Raw genomic sequence first — 18,390 nt, 5'->3', positions numbered from 1 at the left:
CTCTCCTACTGTAACTTTGTAGCTTGTATCAAATTGTAGTTTTGTTCAGGAAGTACTTTGGACTGATCATGGAATGAAGGACTGTGTGAAAGTCAGGGTAGGCTGGGTTCAATAAGCAGGAGGGTGAGCTGGTATCAGTATCTTTAGCTTAAGAGTGAGCTTGACCCCCAAAAGTTTTAGAATTACAGAATGAGATCGTTTTTGGTGATATTTATAGTCAAGGGTGTTGCTTCAGCAAGCTGGGAGTGAAGTGAACTTAAAAATATAGAAATAAAATATTTTGCTTTAGAGTTTGAGGTTTCTTCTAACTAGATGTGCCTATCCCTGACCCATCCCAAGAGATGCAGTGGCCTCACTATGATCATGCGATGTAACTCTGGCTTGCCAGTCAACTAAATATAATCTTCATTGTCTCTTCAGCTGTGTCTTCTTCGTGACACACGTCTTACCTGCTGTACAGTGCTTCGACTTCTCGCCACCAACTCTGTTGCACTCCAGTGCGGAAACTCAATTGCATTCCCAGCTGGTGCTTCTGCTGCATTCTCAGTTGGCCAGTATTTGGGATTTTCCTCTTCAGTGTCCCAGCCCTCTCCCCCTTCCTTGGTGCTTCTAGACCCCAGCTTCCTGTATAACCCATAAACTGCAACGTCCAGACTTCGCATCTTCTTGATGCTCTAAAATGTTTGGCCTTCCCCCACCGCCCCAACCTCCTTCCTGATTCCTTGCAGACCTCAAAACCTCCAATCTCCTGCGTCCTTTCAGTATTCAGACTTCTTTGAATAGTCCCACCCTGCCAAGTAGTTTCAGGTATCAGCCTCCTCTCTCTCTCTCCCTCCCTCCCCCAGTGCTCCCAGAACTCACACCTTACTGTGCAACACAATCACACCCCAGCTTCCTGCATGTCGTGCCAGAGCCCATCCACCCCCAATACCCTTTCAGGCTGCAGATTACAATTTGAGTGTTCCCAAACCCCAGTTTCTACTCCCCCCGCACCCCCCCCCCACCACCGAATTAATCCTCATGTCCAGCCTTCCCATATTCCAACCCCAATCAGTTGCTTCCACCCAACCGCAGTCCTTCTTCCTGCTCCACACCCACTCCCCCTCGGCCTAACCCTCAAACCCACCTTTTCTCTCCACTCCCCATGTTGCATCAACTCTCAGGCAACCTCTCCTCACCCCCACCACTAAAGCAGTATGTGTTGCCTCCCATCTTCTTGCATAACCCAGGCGAGATAAATATTGAACAACACAGTACAGGAACATATGCAAGAGCCAGAGAGATGTAGCAGAGAGAAAGGTGATCCTCCAACTCACCAAAATCCTTTGAACTCATTACAATCTTTAATCTATAAAACAGTATTATCATACTTCCCAACAGGATAGTAGCTAAAGACACTGTACGATGTAGCACTGAACTATGCTAAGAAGAAAGTCTCACATCAAATTACAAGTTTGCGGGAAGGGATTCCACTAACTGGGGTAATGAGAGGGGATGAAAAATCAGCTAGCGTCTCTGCTTAACATTCAATACATGCACTTTCCAGAGGGAATTAAACAGTGGATTAGACGAGCATCGGGCTCAGCTGCGATGTCCTCTATGATGAATAACCTGCACAAATTGAATGTCTAGGCTCATACATGAAGTATTGCCATTTACCAGAGGGCTGTGGCACCCATGGAACTACATCCCAGCAAGATTCAGCACCGTCAGAAGTCGAAGGGAGAAAACTTGAAAAAAAAAGTTCTGATCAAAGATCTGTACTTACAATTTCACGTGCTGATTGACCCGCTGAGCATTTCTGACATTTGTGTTTTCTCTTTTTATGTCTGCCACAGCCATACAAGCTAATTCTTACAAATTCTCAAACGTCACTCAGCCTAGTTCTATTAAGCTAATCCTCTACAAATAAATAAGCAAAATTCCCTAACCAAGAAACTACCACCACTACCATGGCCTTAAGGGATGATAGAGAGCGATTGTGGTGTGCGAAGGCTGTTAATAGAAACATAGAAAATAGGAGCAAGAGTCGGCCCTTCGGGCCTGCTGCGCCATTCAAAATGATCATGGCTGGTCGTCTAACTCAGTACCCTGTTCCTGCTTTTTCCCCATATCCCTTGATCCCTTTAGCATTAAGAAATATATCTAGCTCCTTCTGTGGTAGAGAATTCCACAGGTTCACCACCCTGAGTGAAGAAATTTCTCCTCATCTCAGTTCTAAATGGCATACCCCGTATCCTGAGACTGTGACCCCTGGTTCTGGACTCCCCAGCCATTGGGAACATCCTCCCTGCATCTAGTCTGTCTAGTCCTGTTAGAATTTTATATGTTTCGATGAGATCCCCTCTCATTCTTCTAAACTCTAGTGAATATAGGCCTAGTCGACCCAATCTCTCCTCATAAGTCAGTCCTGCCATCCCAGGAATCAGTCTGGTAAACCTTCGTTGCACTCCCTCCATGGCAAGGACATCCTTCCTCAGATAAGGAGGCCAAAACTGCACACAATACTCCAGATGTGGTCTCACCAAGGCCCTGTACAACTGCAGTAAGACATCCTCGCCTGTAGGTGTGGACTCGTTGGGGTATGGTTCACTAAGGCCAGTTGGCCTCTGGTACCTCACTGTAGTGGCTATTCACGTGTATGCCTCAGTGAGTGTCCACAGGCTATTCAACAGGGTAGGCATCACAAGTAAGTCTGACTCTGTCCTCACAGAGGACTTCCAGCACAGTCCCATCAGCTTGTGTTGGATTGGAACCCAAGTTCCAAAATTGAAAGGACAGTATACTAACCCATAATACCACCAAGCCCCTTTGCCCAACCCCGTGCCGCCCCACCCAAAAAAATCCCTCAAGTTTCTGTGGATTGAAAGCTTCATCTGTGATAGTACCATGCTTGTATCATAGATACTCAGACCAGAAACTGCAGGATAAATACCATCCTAATTGGCCTAATTTTTAATGGAAATATACCTACCAGATGTTTAATGAACAATCAGCAGCCCAAGTCTAGGTCATACCCTCCCTTCACTACACTATCTGACTGTGGCTTGCTCACCTGTTGAGGTTGGGCTCTGGATGAGATCAGATAAATGGTATCCTCCTGAACTGTCAAAGCGTCGTCTCTGCTTCTTTTTTGCCTTTGCTTTTGCCTTTTTGAGAAGTGTTTCTCTGAAGAAAAAACATTTTTAATTTGCCTCGTGCTTTACACCACAAGCTTGGTTTTACACAAGTGTGGGATAAAATTTGGGTTTCTCCACACTCGCTCACCTAAATATATAACGGCGAAGAGTTGCAACAACTATTTGGTCTCCGGAACCACCAGAAAGAAGTAATTTGTCACAATGCTAATTTAAGTTTTTGCCATTGGACTTAATAAACATTGATTTAATTTTAAAAAATACAAATTAACTATGTTTAATAAATTGTTATCTCACTGGTGGGTTATGGAAGACCGTTGAATCCTTAAGTAAACCAAGGAGTAAATCACAGTTACAACTGCTTAGTGATAAAGACATATCGCTAAATATATATATTTTTTAAGAGCTGCATCAGAAACTTTTTTTTTTAAAGTTTTTATTTTGGTGATGTGCTTTCCAGTCTTCATTAAACTGATTTTTGAGATGTGAGCCAATTCCTTCTGGAGTGAATTGAAAAATATCAAATGAATACTATTAAAGCAACCCTTAAGAGAATTCCCATTGAAATTATTTAATTTAATCCATTTTAAAATATTAGAAACACCACGCTTGCAATATAAGCAGAATACTTACCATTTATTGTTTAATATGATACTTGTCCTAGAAGATAAAACTGCACAACTTACTTATTCTACTGGAGTAAGTGTAGGAAGCGTTCTACATTCAATATCTCAAAAAGTATCCTCAATGAATGGCCTATACCTTCATTGAATAGATAAGATCTTTTACCAGTGACTGTGCATCACACAAACATAAGTGGAAAATAACCAAAACTCTCAAGTATTTGACAGTTCAGACATTTTTGTACAAGAAAAATTTCAATAACTCCCTCCCCGCAAATCGCTGGTGTCTTTTATTTATTCCAGAGGTACAATCTTTCTGGGGTTTTGACCTATCTCTCCAATCAGATAGATACATCTTCAGATGTTTCTGAAAAGTATTTAGTACAATGTTGTTTAAGCTATAACAGGGAAGACAACTGCTGACTATCAAATTATACCAGAACAGTTTATCAAGGACAGTTCCCATACCACGATGACATTTTATGTACAATGGTTTACACAAATGAAGATACTTAATTATTCTCTGCAGTGTAAAATGTATTATGCAAACTGGGTACTGTATGGTGGCTCAGTATTAAAGTGAGGGGACAGGAGTTCACAATCTCAGCTATGGGGGGAGGGTGGCGGAGGGGAGGGGAGAAGAGGGAGAGATGGAGACTGGGGGAGGAGAATGGGGGGAAGAGAATGGTTTTCTCCTCTTCACCTGCTCACGAGTGGCCTCCTGGTTCTTGGAGCTTCTCACACAACAGCTGCTGGCACGAGATGCACAACTACAGGGGACCCAACCTTTATAAAAAGGTACAGTAAATCCAATAACATTTGTAGAAGTCATGTGATCAGTTGTCATGTGACTCAATGTCATGTGATCTGACATCATGTGAGGTAACATCACATGGTCATATGTCATGTGGTCAGAACATCACGTGATCATGCCTCCAATCAGAGTTGGCAACCCTACTCCGCCAGTATGTAATGTACCGACGAGCTGCTAACAGCCCCCTACCCACACACAGCACTTCAAACATGAGCACCTGCAGCACATGGAGGATGGGGGGGTCCTGAGGACATTAATCCCCCCAATTTGGCTGGGATCTCCCAGGCACTCCGGCCCTACAGCAGCCACCTTGCCCTGTGCAGGCTGCCAACGTAGAAGATCCCAGGATCAGCATATCCCTCCCTCAAAGGAAAAGGATCCTGGGATGGCAATGAAATGGGAAATCCAATGAACAGAAAATGAACTGAAATCACATCCTGCTGGCAAGGCTCCAGAATTAGTCACAATCCCAGGTGAGCACGAAAAAAAGGAATGCTGCAGGAGTTACAGCCAATCCCCAGGATATTTGGCTCATCCAGTTTACTATACATACAATGACCATTTTGAAAATAGGACACCTGAAAATAGGCAAATAAAGGACACCTTATGCAAGTCCCTTTGGTGTCCCTAATTTACAGATTTCACTGTACTTACTAATCTATCTCAGTCCTCCCTTGTTGATTAAAGGCAGCTTAAAAGTAAACATTTTGGCAGAACTGCCCTTATAATCAAGAAGTTTCTCCTCCCTCCCCACCACCGTATATCAAGTGTGCAGTACAGTGCCTACTGTTGTATTTCACATCATAGGGTAGCAGCTTCTACATAAAATGTGTTGAATATCCTAACATCAATGATACTTCATGAATGCATCAGCAGACAGTGCCATTCTATCTTAAGAAAGACCAGTCACCACTTCTCCCTATGGTAGACTACCAGACGGTCAAAAAACTCAAACAGACTAACCCGAGAGTCTTCCAATATTTGGGCTTGAAACCAGATCTAAAAGAACAAAATCTACACTCCCCTATCATTACTTAAGGTTTATAACTACCTTTTCATAATAACCTAAATTAACAAAAGGACCTATAAAATATATTGGCTTTCTAATGTACATAAAACTCATTCAACCACTAACACATGCACACCCCTTTAGTGAGTTTATCCAGGAATCTAGACGATTCTGTGCAAGATAGAAACTAATTCAAGTTAAACAACAGTGGAAATCAGTAAGATTTACAATTAAACCAATGCTCCCTCAGCTGGTCTAACTCAGTAATGAATCCAACTACCTTAAGTGAAACTCCAATAGCAATCTCATAGTCCCTTATACAGCGCTGTGTGTGAAACATGTTTACAAATGCATGTGCAAACAGCAACAGTTACCAATACTGTACCTATATCAATAAAACATTAAGTCTTATTTGCTTCTATACCGATGCATTTGCAAGATGTTGCCAAGAATGGTGTCAACATTCCCATTTTACAGCAAATTATACATTATTCAATGGTAAGCTCGTTTTTTTTTTAAAACCAGTCACTGAAGATTATCTGGCATATGATGTACAGAGGACAAGCATAACAGATCAGTGACCAGCAGCAGCAATGTTTACTGTATTTACTGCAGACCATTTGTGTATTATGGTTGCTTTAATAATAGATCAAAAGTAATTTTTCCAAACTGGCAGCTTTACAAAGAGTGCGCAACAATTTAAGTAGGTGCTACCTACTAATATTTGATCAAGGCAGTTTTTGAAACAAGTAGCAGGTTTGCACATGAACAGATTTAACAGAAGTCATAACCAAGCTGAGTAGAATTACAGTAACATTGTCCTTTTTCAGATACCGCAGAAGATGAGGGAAACCCACAGGTATTCTCTCAACCCAGGACAGAGTGTCACTTACTTGGAAGGTTGTTCCATGTCCAATTCAATTTTATTGGCCACAGAGTTATCATCAATCTCTTCGCCCAGGTAGCTGATGTCCGGGCCATCCGGATAAGGAGTGATGATCCTTTTTTGCATGGCTGGAATCTACAATTTAAAAACTCAAACTTCAAAACTCAAGCTTATTAAACTTCAAGCAAATACATAAAAACAAATTATCCCTTAATTTGATATTGCTGGTGGTAATAATCAATAGTATTGCAATTTTACCGGTCCACCAAATAAACCCCAAGGTTATAGATCACATTGTTGTAAAACTCTCAACTGTGACTTTTTGCTTTGTGGCCAAGTGATGAGAGATCAAATAAACTGGACCCTCATGTTTACAGGCCATAAAAGCCTGCATGAAGATGTGATTTATACACCAGCTGGTATTTTTTTAAATTAGCAGTATAGCAATCATCCTTCCAGCTGGCATAGAAAGTACCTAAAAAATTGGAACTGGATGGATTAACAAAATGGAATCTCTATATATAAAAAAAAACGTCTGAGGAGCACACATGTTAAAGTTACATTTGAAAATGTCTTATAAAAATAATGGATGAAGCTGCTTCTGAAGAGTCATTTGCAAAAGAACACAATAGATTTGCTCATAATTTTCTGGAGATATAGTTTAAACCAAAACAAATAAAATCAAAATAATGAAACATAGTAGCAGCCATATGTATATAAAAATAAACTGCATGTAATCCAATCAATAGTTCGTCCATAGTGTTGTACAGCTCATCTTAGTGACAAACATCCACAGATGTGTGCTGGAAACCGGATAGAATGCCAGCAGAGAAATTGATATTTCAGAACAAGATAACAAAGAACGTATTAATTTTAAGCTTTGGCTCAGTGGTCGCATTCTTGCCTCTGGGCCAGGTGGTCATGTGTTCAAGCCGCACTCGAGACTTGAGCACATATTCTAGGTTGATCAGTGCAGTACTGAGAGTGCACAGTACTTCAGAGATGTTAGGAACATAGGAACAGGAGTAGGCCATTCAGCCCCATGTGCCTGCTCCGCCATTTGATAAGATCATGGCTGATCTGTGATATAACTCCATATACCTGCCTTTGGCCCACATCCCTTAATACTTTTGATTGCCAAAAAGCTATCTATCTCAGATTTAAATTTAGCAATTGTGGTAGTATCAATTGCTGTTTGCGGAAGAGAGTTCCAAACTTCTACCACCCTTTGTGTGTAGAAATGTTTTCTAATCTTGCTCCTGAAAGGTCTGGCTTTAATTTTTAGACTGTGCCCCCGACTCCTAAAATCCCCAACCAGCGGAAATAGTTTCTCTCTATCCACCCTATACGTTCCCCTTAATATCTTATAAACTTCGATCAGATCACCCCTTAACCTTCGAAACTCCAGAGAATACAATCCCAATTTGTGTAATCTCTCCTCGTAACTTAACCCTTGAAGTCCAGGTATCATTCTAGTAAACCTACACTGCACTCCCTCCAAGGCCAATATGTCCTTCCGAAGGTGCGGTGCCCAAAATTGCTCACAGTACTCCAGGTGCGGTCTAACCAGGGTTTTGTATAGCTGCAGCATAACTTCTGCCCCCTTGTACTCTAGTCCTCTAGATATAAAGGCCAGCATTCCATTTGCCACCTTGATTATTTTCTGCACCTGTTCATGACACTTCAATGATCTATGTACCTGAACCCCTAAGTCCCTTTGGACATCCACTGTTTAACTTTTTACCATTTAGAAAGTACCCTGTTCTATCCTTTTTTGATCCAAAGTGGATGACCTCACATTTGTCTACATTGAATTCCATTTGCCACAGTTTTGCCCATTCACCTAATCAATATCGCTTTGTAATTTTATGTTTTCATCTACACTGCTTACAATGCCACCAATCTTTGTGTCATCGGCAAACTTAGATATGAGACTTTCTATGCCTTCATCTAAGTCGTTAATAAATATTGTGAATAATTGAGGCCCCTGCGGGACTCCACTAGTCATATCCTGCCAATGTGAGTACCAACCCATTATCCCTACTCTCTGTCGCCTTTCGCTCAGCCAACTTCCTAACCAAGTCCGTACTTTTCCCTCGATTCCATGGGCTTCTATCTTAGCTAACAGTCTCTTAGGTGGGACCTTATCAAATGCCTTCTGGAAGTCCATATAAATAACATCCATTGACATTCCCTTGCCCACTACTTTAGTCACCTCTTCAAAAGATTCAATCAGGTTTGTCAGGCACGACCTACCTTTCACAAATCCATGCTGGCTCTCTCTGATTAACTGAAAATTTGAGGTGTTCAGTCACCCTATCCTTAATTATAGACTCCCCAGCATTTTCCCCACAACAGATGTTAGGCTAACTGGTCTATAATTCCCTGGTTTCCCTCTCTCTCCTTTCTTAAAAAGCAGAGTGACATGTGCAATTTTCCAATCTAGAGGGACAGTTCCTGAATCTAGAGAACTTTGAAAGATTATAGTTAGGGCATCTGCAATGTGCTCACCTACTTCCTTTAAAACCCTGGGATGGAAACCATCTGGTCCTGGGGATTTGTCACTCTTTAGTGCTATTATTTTCTTCATTACTGTTGCTTAACCTATATTAATTTTATCGAGTCCCTGTCTCAATATTAGTCTTGTTGGGATTTCTACTGTAAATACTGACACAAAGTAATTGTTCAACATGTCCACCATTTCCCCATTGTCAATGACAATATCCCCACTTTCAGTTTTTAAGGGGCCAACACTGCTCCTGACCACCCTCTTTTTCCTAATGTAACTATAAAAGTTCTTCGTATTGGTTTTGATATCCCTTGCAAGTTTCTTTTCATACTCTCTCTTTTTGTAGCTCTTACTATCTGTTTTGTGACCCTTTTGTTGTCTTTGGAAGGGACGTTAAACCAATGCCCCATCTCAGGTGGATGTAAAAGATCCTATGCCATTATTCAAACAGAAGGGGAGTCCTTTCTGTGTCCTGGCTAACAATTAGTCCTTTAACCAACACCACTAACAGATTATCTGGTCATTTATTTCATCGCTGTTTGTGGGACCTTGCTGTGTGCAAACTGGCTGCCACATTTCCCTAATTTACAATTGTGACTACATTTCAAAAGAATTGGCTGTGAAGCACTTTGGGACATCCTGAAAGGTGCTGTATAAATGCAAGTTCTTGTTTTCTTACTTGTTGATATTCCACAATATAACCACAACACTAGCTTCACAGCACAGACCTTCTATATAGACACTACACGTCACCTGTACTAATAGCAAACAGCTCCCACTTGGCATTACCCTTTAAAGCAGTGTGTACGTTAGCTTCAAGTCAGTATTTCTAATAAGACTAGGAGATAAATCACTCCAATTCAGTAAGGAGGCATCAGAATTTTATTCTGTGATGCAGTCAATGCGACATCTAGCAGGTCTGAGAATGCTTACCATGTTCCTATAAGCAACTGACAGCTCCTTCAATACTTCATCACTAAGAATGTCCAAAGACCTAAAATTAAAAATCAGTGGCAATGTTCAATATTCTTCGTTCATGTGTCTCTTTAGGTATGCATGTGTCAAAACAGATAGAGCCTTCTGAACAATTACTTTTTATTCACATTACATTTTAATGGCTTAAACAATTTTTCTGAACTGTTATAACCAAATCTAAACATATTAGTTTATATTTAAACAACATGCATCTCAAGACAACAAACACACATTGCTGAACCTATTACTTCTTTGCCTCTATAATAAGCACAGGAAAGAGAAGTAGTGTAATCAAAAAAATGGACGCTGAGCCAAAGATGATATTAGGAGAGATAAATAAAAGCTTGGTCAAAGAGGTGGGTTTTAAGGAGGTCTTAAAAGGAGAAGACAGAGGTAGAGAAGTGGAGGTGTTTAGGAAGGGAATTCAAGAGCATGGGTCTATTTGGCTGAAGGCACAGTCGGCAATGGAGGGGCCTCCAATATAAAATTCTCATCTTTGTGCTCAAATCTCTGTGGCCTCCCTACAAACCCCTCCAGAGCTCTGCATTGCTCCCAACTCTGGCCTCCCCTGCCCACCCTTCATCCCAACATTGACAGCCGTGCCTTCAGCCTGATAGGTTTTGTGGAGGATCTTGAGGGAGGTAGAGGAAATTCAAGAATATGGGGCCCATCTCTGTGACCAAGCTTTTAGTCGTCACCTCCTAATATCTCCTCCTTTGGTTTGGCATCCATTTTTGTCTGATTACATGTCTGTGAAGCACTCTGGGGCGTTTTTCTATGTTAAAAAAGAGGCTATGTAAACTTTGGAATCGTAGTTTCACTAGCAGGATGAACATCAGAATGTGCCATGGGATGGAACCCATCTGAGGCTTGGAGGCAGCTGGCGATCTTAAGTATCAGGGAAAGACGTACCTGGATTCCTAGTTGTTCAGAGCCTTGGTTGGACATGCAGAACAGTTTGTGGGAGCGGAAGGAAAAGTTGTTGTCGCCAAGTTTATGGGCCAATTTGAGATTTTTTTTTGGTGCACCTTGAGGAACCATCATGGCAGCTGCATCTCAATTTTTTTTCCCTCAGATTAATGTGATTCAGGAGAAACTTTTGTTTTAATATAATTGGTTATTTTCTGCTTTCATTATTCTTTGTTGTCATGGGTGGGGGGGAAAAAAAGAGTTTGAGGCCCCCTGCCCAGTGGAATCGGGGTGGTAGCACCCTGAAAACTGTAGGGTAGGACTTACCGCTTCGTTCTGATTGTGTGGTCGACACTATATTCCAAAGGGCCGGGGAGCCCACCCGAGTCAGGGAGTAGGTTCTTTTACTATGCAAACTTACTTATGACCACGATTGCCATTTTAGGACACAACTAGCAAAGCATGCATTATGCAAACTCTGCACAATTTTAGTTGGCAGTCCAGCTGAAGAGGAGCCCAGGAGGTAGGTTTCCATTTATTTTCGTGGAGCCAGGAGGAGCACTCCTCCGGGGGCTCCAAAAAAAATCAACCTGAGCTGCTGTCGTGCCGGGCTCCCCTCCCTCTCAAGAGCCCTTCCCCCTGCCCCAGACCTACATTTTTCCAGGCGTGGAAGCTGGCCAGGGTGCCCAATATTGCAGTTGCGCGGAACTAGTGGATTGCCCCGGGACACTTGTTTTCTGTCCGCCGGCCCTATGTTAATGAGACCCAGCCCTCAAAATGGACCAGGTCTTTCGTTGGTACTATCAGATACTGGCTGGTTGCCAGAAAACCACACAATGGGGGGGGGGGGGGAAATCTGCACTGTGGTTTCTGCTTCAATCACTAACTCCAGTAGTGCATTCCACAGTCTCAATTCTCTGTGTAAAAATGTCTAAAAGTCTGCCTCCATCTACCCTGTCCCATCGCTTCATAATCTTAAAACACCTCTACCAAATCATCCCATAAACTCTTCTGCTCTAACTAAGACAGTCCCAATTTATCAAGCCTTTCTGCATATTTGTATTTCCTCATATCAGGCAGCATCCTGTTGAATCTGTGCTGTACCCTTTCTATTGCTTTAATGTCCTACCAATAGTGCAGAGCCCAAAAGTGCAAAATGCAGTCTTCCTAAGGTTTTATAAAAGGTTCACCATTACATTTAAAAAAATGTCTTGCCCATCCCTAATTGCCCCGTGGTGGTGATGCTGGGCCTTCTCACAGAACGGCTGCAGTCCTTGTGATGATGGTGCTCCCACAATGGTATTAGGTAGGGAATTCCAGGATTCTGACCCTGTGACGATGAAGGAACACTATGTCCAAGTTAATATGGTGTGTGATTTGGAGGTGATTGTCTTCCGACAACATCGCTGCTCTTGTTCTTCTTGAGGTTGCTGGGAAGGGACGTGCTGTCGAAGTAACCTTGACTAGTTGCTGCAATACATGCTGTATATGGCACATACTGCAGTCATAGTACTGTTGTAGAGGGGGTGGATATTGAGTCCAGAGGCAAAAACGTCAAGCAAATGAACTGCTCTGTCTTGGATGGTGTTGAGCTTTTTGGATGTTGCTACAGCTGCGCCCATCCAAGTGAGTGATGAGTATTCCATCACACTGCTAACTTGAGCCTTGTCGATGGTGGAGAGGCTTTGTGGAGTTAGGATGTGTGCCACTCGTTGCAGAGTACCCAGCCTCTGTCCTGCTCTTGTAGCTATGTCGTTGATACAGCTGGTCCAGTTCAGTTTCTGGTCAACGACGACCCCAGGATGTTGACGGTGGGGGACTCGGCAATCAATGATATTGCCATTGAAGGACAAGGGGGGGGGGGGGGGGGGGGATTTCTCTTGTTCGTGATGGTCATCACCTACAACTTCTGTGGCATAAATTCTTTCACACTTGCCAGCCCAGATCCTGTTGTAGGCTGGCACAGGCTGCTTCATGATCAGAAGAATTGTGAATGGAACTGAACATTATGGAATCATCAACAAACAACCACAGTCCTGTCCTTATGATGGAAGGAAAGTCATTAATGAAGCAGCTGAAGATGGTTGAGCTGAGGACTGTGACATCCGAAAACCACAACCATCTTTCTTTGTGTCAGGTATGATTGAAGCCATTGGAACGCTTTACCTTTGACTTCCATTGACTACAGTTTTGCTAGGGCTCCTCGGTGCCACTCAGTTGAATACTGCCTTAATGTCGAGAGCAACTACTCTAACCTCTCCTCCTGCATGTCGGGATCAAGGCTGTGATGAAGTCTGAAACAGAGTGGTTCTGGCAAAACTGAGCATCAGTGAGCAGGTTATCGGTGACTAAGTGTTGTTTGATGGCATTATTGATGACTCCTTCAATCATTTTACTGATATTACCAACTTTTATATTCTATACCTCTTGCCAGAAAACCCATTATTCCATTAGTTTTTTTTTAAAAGGCCTTATCCACTGGAGGTGCTACTTTTAATGTTTTATGAACCTGAACTTCCATTTCCTTCTGCTCTTCCACACTCAGCTTTCTCCCAAAGTATAATGATTATGTCCATTTTTAACCAAAATGTACTACCTCACATTTATTGACATTAAATTCCATATGCCAATTTTTTGCCCATTCCACCATTTATCCATATCCCTTTCCAGCATCCTTTGATCCTCGGAATCATTTACTATGCCTATTTTAGTTTCATCTGCAAATTTGGATACCAGTCCTTCTAGCGTTGTGTAACACCACTACCCATTTCCAACCAATCTCAGAAACTTCCTTTAAACTCCTACTGTTTTCTCCCTTCTTAAACAGTTTTGAACTGACGAAAGGTCTTCGACCTGAAACATTAACTCTGTTTTCTTTCTCCAGATGCTGCCTGACTTGCTGAGCTTTTCCAATATTTTCTGTTTTTATTTCAGATTTCCAGCACCTGCAATATTTGATTTAATCCAATATGCTCTATTAGTCTCCTATAATACCTTGTCAAAGGCTTTCTGAAAGTCCATGTACACCACATCCACTGCATTTCCCCCATTCACCCTATCACCTCCTCAAATCGGGATCAGTGCTGGGTCCGCTGTTATTTGTTATTTATATTAATGATTTGGATGAGAATTTAGGAGGCATGGTTAGTAAGTTTGCAGATGACACCAAGATTGGTGGCATTGTGGACAGTGAAGAAGGTTATCTAGGATTGCAACGGGACCTTGATAAATTGGGCCAGTGGGCCGATGAATGGCAGATGGAGTTTAATTTAGATAAATGTGAGGTGATGCATTTTGGTAGATCGAATCGGGCCAGGACCTACTCCGTTAATGGTAGGGCATTGGGGAGAGTTATAGAACAAAGAGATCTAGGAGTACAGGTTCATAGCTCCTTGAAAGTGGAGTCACAGGTGGATAGGGTGGTGAAGAAGGCATTCGGCATGCTTGGTTTCATTGGTCAGAACATTGAATACAGGAGTTGGGATGTCTTGTTGAAGTTGTACAGGACATTAGTTAGGCCACACTTGGAATACTGTGTACAGTTCTGGTCACCCTATTATAGAAAGGATATTATTAAACTAGAAAGAGTGCAGAAAAGATTTACTAGGATGCTGCCGGGACTTGATGGTTTGACTTATAGAGAGAGGTTGGATAGACTGGGACTTTTTTCCCTGGAGAGTAGGAGGTTAAGGGGTGATCTTATAGAAGTCTATAAAATGAGGGGCATAGATAAGGTCGATCGTCAAAATCTTTTCCCAAAGGTAGGGGAGTCTATAACGAGGGGACATAGATTTAAGGTGAGAGGGGAGATACACAAAAGGGTCCAGAGGGGCAATTTTTTCACTCGAAGGGTGGTGAGTGTCTGGAACGAGCTGCCAAAGGCAGTAGTAGAGGCGGGTACAATTTTGTCTTTTAAAAAGCATTTGGACAGTTACATGGGTAAGATGGGTATAGAGGGATATGGGCCAAGTGCAGGCAATTGGGACTAGCTTAGTGGTATAAACTGGGCGACATGGACATGTTGAGCCGAAGGGCCTGTTTCCATGTTGTAACTTCTATGATTCTATAAATATATAACACACACATTATATATAACACACACACACCCCCCCATTATGAATTCTTAGTAAAACGTGTGTACGGCAACAAGCCCCAATAAAACCCTGGTCCACCATCAGTTCTTCTAGCCACTACAAAAATTAGCTCAAAAGAAACACTAAGCTGCATAATAATAGTGGTAACACCAGAAAATCTAAATAGCAAAATGCATTTATATAGAGCTCATTGTGTAGGTGATCTCAAGAGTTCTTTAGAAGGGGAAAGAGTATGATTAAAGGTATGATGAGGACATGCATTTTTAAGAGGCTTTTGAAGTTAAGGGAGGAATGTGATTTTGGAAGACAGTTCCAGGGGAAAGGGTTCAATGGCTGAAAGGTTGGCTCCCAGTGGTGGAACAGAAGAGCATGAATAATATCAAGCTGACACCTGAACTATAATCAACATTTTTCATGTCCAATATGTAACAAAATATTTATAAAAGTGATACAAATTCTAAGTAGAGAGGTAAATCTAGAGACAATTGCTTTTACCTTGCTTCAAGCAAAGCTGCCATATTTAGACCTATGAATTGTAGACAGGATAGTTTTAGCTGTTCAGCGTTGTACATTGCAGCAAATTCCAAAAGATCGGAAGCATTTTTCAACGTTACTGAAAACAGAACACGGTTAAGTCTGTTAATATTCAAGGAAACATAGCAATATAGGAACAGGAGTAGGCCATTCAGTCTCTTAAGCCTGTTCCACCATTCAATTAGATCATGGCTGATCTGTACCTCAACTCCATTTACCCGCCTTTGCTCCATGTTCCTCAATACTCTTACCTAACAAAAATCTATCCATCTCAGTCTTGAAAACTTCTAGTGACCCAGCATTCACAGCCTTTTGATGGAGTTCCAGTTTTCCACTGAAAAACTGTGAAAAAGTGCTTCCTGATTTCACTCCTAAATAGCCTAGTTCTATTATTATGTCCCCTTGTTCTGGATTCACCCACCAGAGGGAATAGTTTCTCTGCATCTACCCTATTCAATCCCTTTATCACTTTAAACATCGCAATTAGATTGCCTCTCAACCTTCTAAACTCAAGGGAATACAAGTCAAGTTTATACAGGTGTAGAGTACAAGTCTACAGGGAAACAAGAAGAAAAAGGCAAAATTTAGCTTCTGTCTTTAAGAGACTGAAAGCTATTTTGGAATCCCGTTCTGTTTAACACAAATTAAAACTATTACTGATTTGGTGTTAAAAGCAATTTGAGGCAGCTAATTAGTGCTTTCAGATCTCACTAAAAATGGCATAATTTTATTGTCAATTTTGAACACTAATTTTTATATTTTCTCATTTTACTTCTGGTTTCATTATGCATTGTCCTATCCAAGAGAGCAGCAGCTTTCCAAACTTCTGTTACTCAGTAACATTCCCTTACGCCCAAATAAAAAAAGTTTCTTCTTTTCTCCATGTGCTCTGGACTCCACTCTGTCCTTCAATCAGGAAGCATGGCTGAAATCAGAAACTCACCAAGTGGAAGTCAATTTGCATCCTAAAATTTTGTAGCTTGGTGTGTTGTACCTTTACATATAGTATATTGTACCTTCAATACACTACATGACAACACTCATTTTGTGCGTTTCTTTTAAAAATCAACTTTAAAAAGTTTATCTTTCTATTTATCTATCCATTCCTAAACATCTGTGCAGTTTTGGATTTCAATGGTGTAATGAACTATATTTGAATCATCAAGAAGTCTGTACACACAATGTATAAAGAAACTAATCCTGAAAAACTAAATTACTTCACCAATAAAATATAATCTCTACCAACTGCAGGTAAGGTAATGTGATTGTTATGTTACTGGACTAGTAATCCAGAGAACGAGAGTTCAGATCAATTTGAGAATTTCAATTCAGTTTTTTAAAAATCTGGAAATAAAAAGCTAGTATCAGTAAAGGTGACCATGAAACTGTCAGGTTTACCAATGCCCTTAAAAGGAAGGAAATCTGCCGTCCTTAACCGATCTGGCCTATATGTGACTCCAGCCCCATACCATTGTAGTTGATTCTTAAGAATTGCAGTGCTTCAAGAAGGTGGCTCACCACTAACTTCTCAGGGCAACTAGGGATGGGCAATAAATGCCAGCCTTGCCAGCTGCACCCACAACCCGAGAATTAATTAAAAAAAATATCAATTAGCAAAATTTCAGACTACAGCCCAGTAATACAGCAATTCAACCTAAACAGTATTGTGAGATTTTCACTAATCAGATCTGCAAACCTCAACATGGCAGCTAATATATGCAAGTATTTGTGTAACAGCAGTAATGTCAAGCTGCCATGTGTACAGTCTCTGCTACATCCTCTTAAGGGTTCCCTTTGGAAAGTACTGAGTCTCCATTCAGTTGGCTCTGCATCTCCTAAAAATGGATACTGCAAAATTAGGTACAGAATCTCACATTTTTCTGTGATGGCCACTTCACAAATCTCCTTGAGACGACTGATAAGAAGCTGATCGGCCACCACAAGCACGTTACAAATAAACTCCACATCCTGGGATTCTATGGAAAAAATATATAGAATACGATAATTTGTATTAGTTTATAAACACTGAAAAATGTCTGCAAACTACAGAATAACTGAGAAAATTCTTCACATCACCATTTCGTACTTGTGATTGTTCACAGCTTTTCATGTGGCATGAAATTCTAGGTGTTCCAAGTAGTTTTTGAAGAGCTGCATTGATATTAACTATTGAGGAAATCTTTATTTTGTTGAAATGTCTGTAACTGAAACGGTTTTATGTGCATTTCACTCAAAACCAGGCCATAGAAACAGACATGAAGCCCAATAGCTCCATCAAATTTTGCTGTGGGGAAAAAGCAAAACCTAATTATTTAACTTTTTTTTAAAAAATGGTTGCTACAATGGATTAATGTGAAAGCAATGTTTGAATCTAGCTCAGATTGATCCTCTCTCTGATCATAGAATGGTTACAGCACAGGAGGCCACCATTCGGCCCATCGAGCCCGTGCCAGTCTTTGTAAGAACAATCCAGTTAGTCCCATTCCCCCGCTCTTTCCCTGTAGCCCTGCAAATATTTTCCCTTCAAGTATTTATTCAATTCCTTTTTGAAAGCCACAATTGAATCTGCTTCCACCACCCTTTCAGGCAGCGCATTCCGGATCATAACTACTCGCTGCGTAAAAAAGTTTTTCTTCATGTCATAAGAACATAAGAAATTGGAGCAGGAGTAGGCCAATCGGCCCCTCGAGCCTGCTCCGCCATTCAATAAGATCATGGCTGATCTGATCCCAACCACAAATCTAAAGAACACAAGAAGTCGGAGCAGGACCCGGCCACATAGCCCCTGGGCCCTCTCCGCCACCCACAGGGCATTGACCGATCCGAACTCAGCTTCATGTCCAATTTCCTGCCCGCTCCCCATAACCCCTAATTCCCTTTACTTCTAGGAAACTGTCTAT

General features: G+C 41.5%; 1 protein-coding gene across 3 annotated transcripts in view; it reads right to left on the bottom strand.

Annotated features, from left to right (window-relative positions):
• Positions 1-18,390, bottom strand: part of ibtk (inhibitor of Bruton agammaglobulinemia tyrosine kinase) — a 119,503-nt gene that overhangs the window by 20,526 nt on the left and 80,587 nt on the right. For all 3 annotated transcript variants that reach the window (XM_067984918.1, XM_067984919.1, XM_067984920.1), the window contains 5 exons: positions 17,365-17,466; positions 15,452-15,569; positions 9,912-9,972; positions 6,477-6,604; positions 3,056-3,168 (listed from right to left, as the gene is read on the bottom strand). In XM_067984918.1, the coding sequence (XP_067841019.1) occupies positions 3,056-3,168; positions 6,477-6,604; positions 9,912-9,972; positions 15,452-15,569; positions 17,365-17,466 (522 nt within the window). The remainder of the gene's footprint in view (positions 1-3,055; positions 3,169-6,476; positions 6,605-9,911; positions 9,973-15,451; positions 15,570-17,364; positions 17,467-18,390) is intronic.

This window comes from Heptranchias perlo, chromosome 5, assembly GCF_035084215.1.
Source record: "Heptranchias perlo isolate sHepPer1 chromosome 5, sHepPer1.hap1, whole genome shotgun sequence".
NCBI classification, from domain to species: domain Eukaryota; kingdom Metazoa; phylum Chordata; class Chondrichthyes; order Hexanchiformes; family Hexanchidae; genus Heptranchias; species Heptranchias perlo.
The sequence above is the reverse complement of the archived record's forward strand: the minus strand, read 5'-3'. Positions and strand labels throughout refer to the sequence as shown.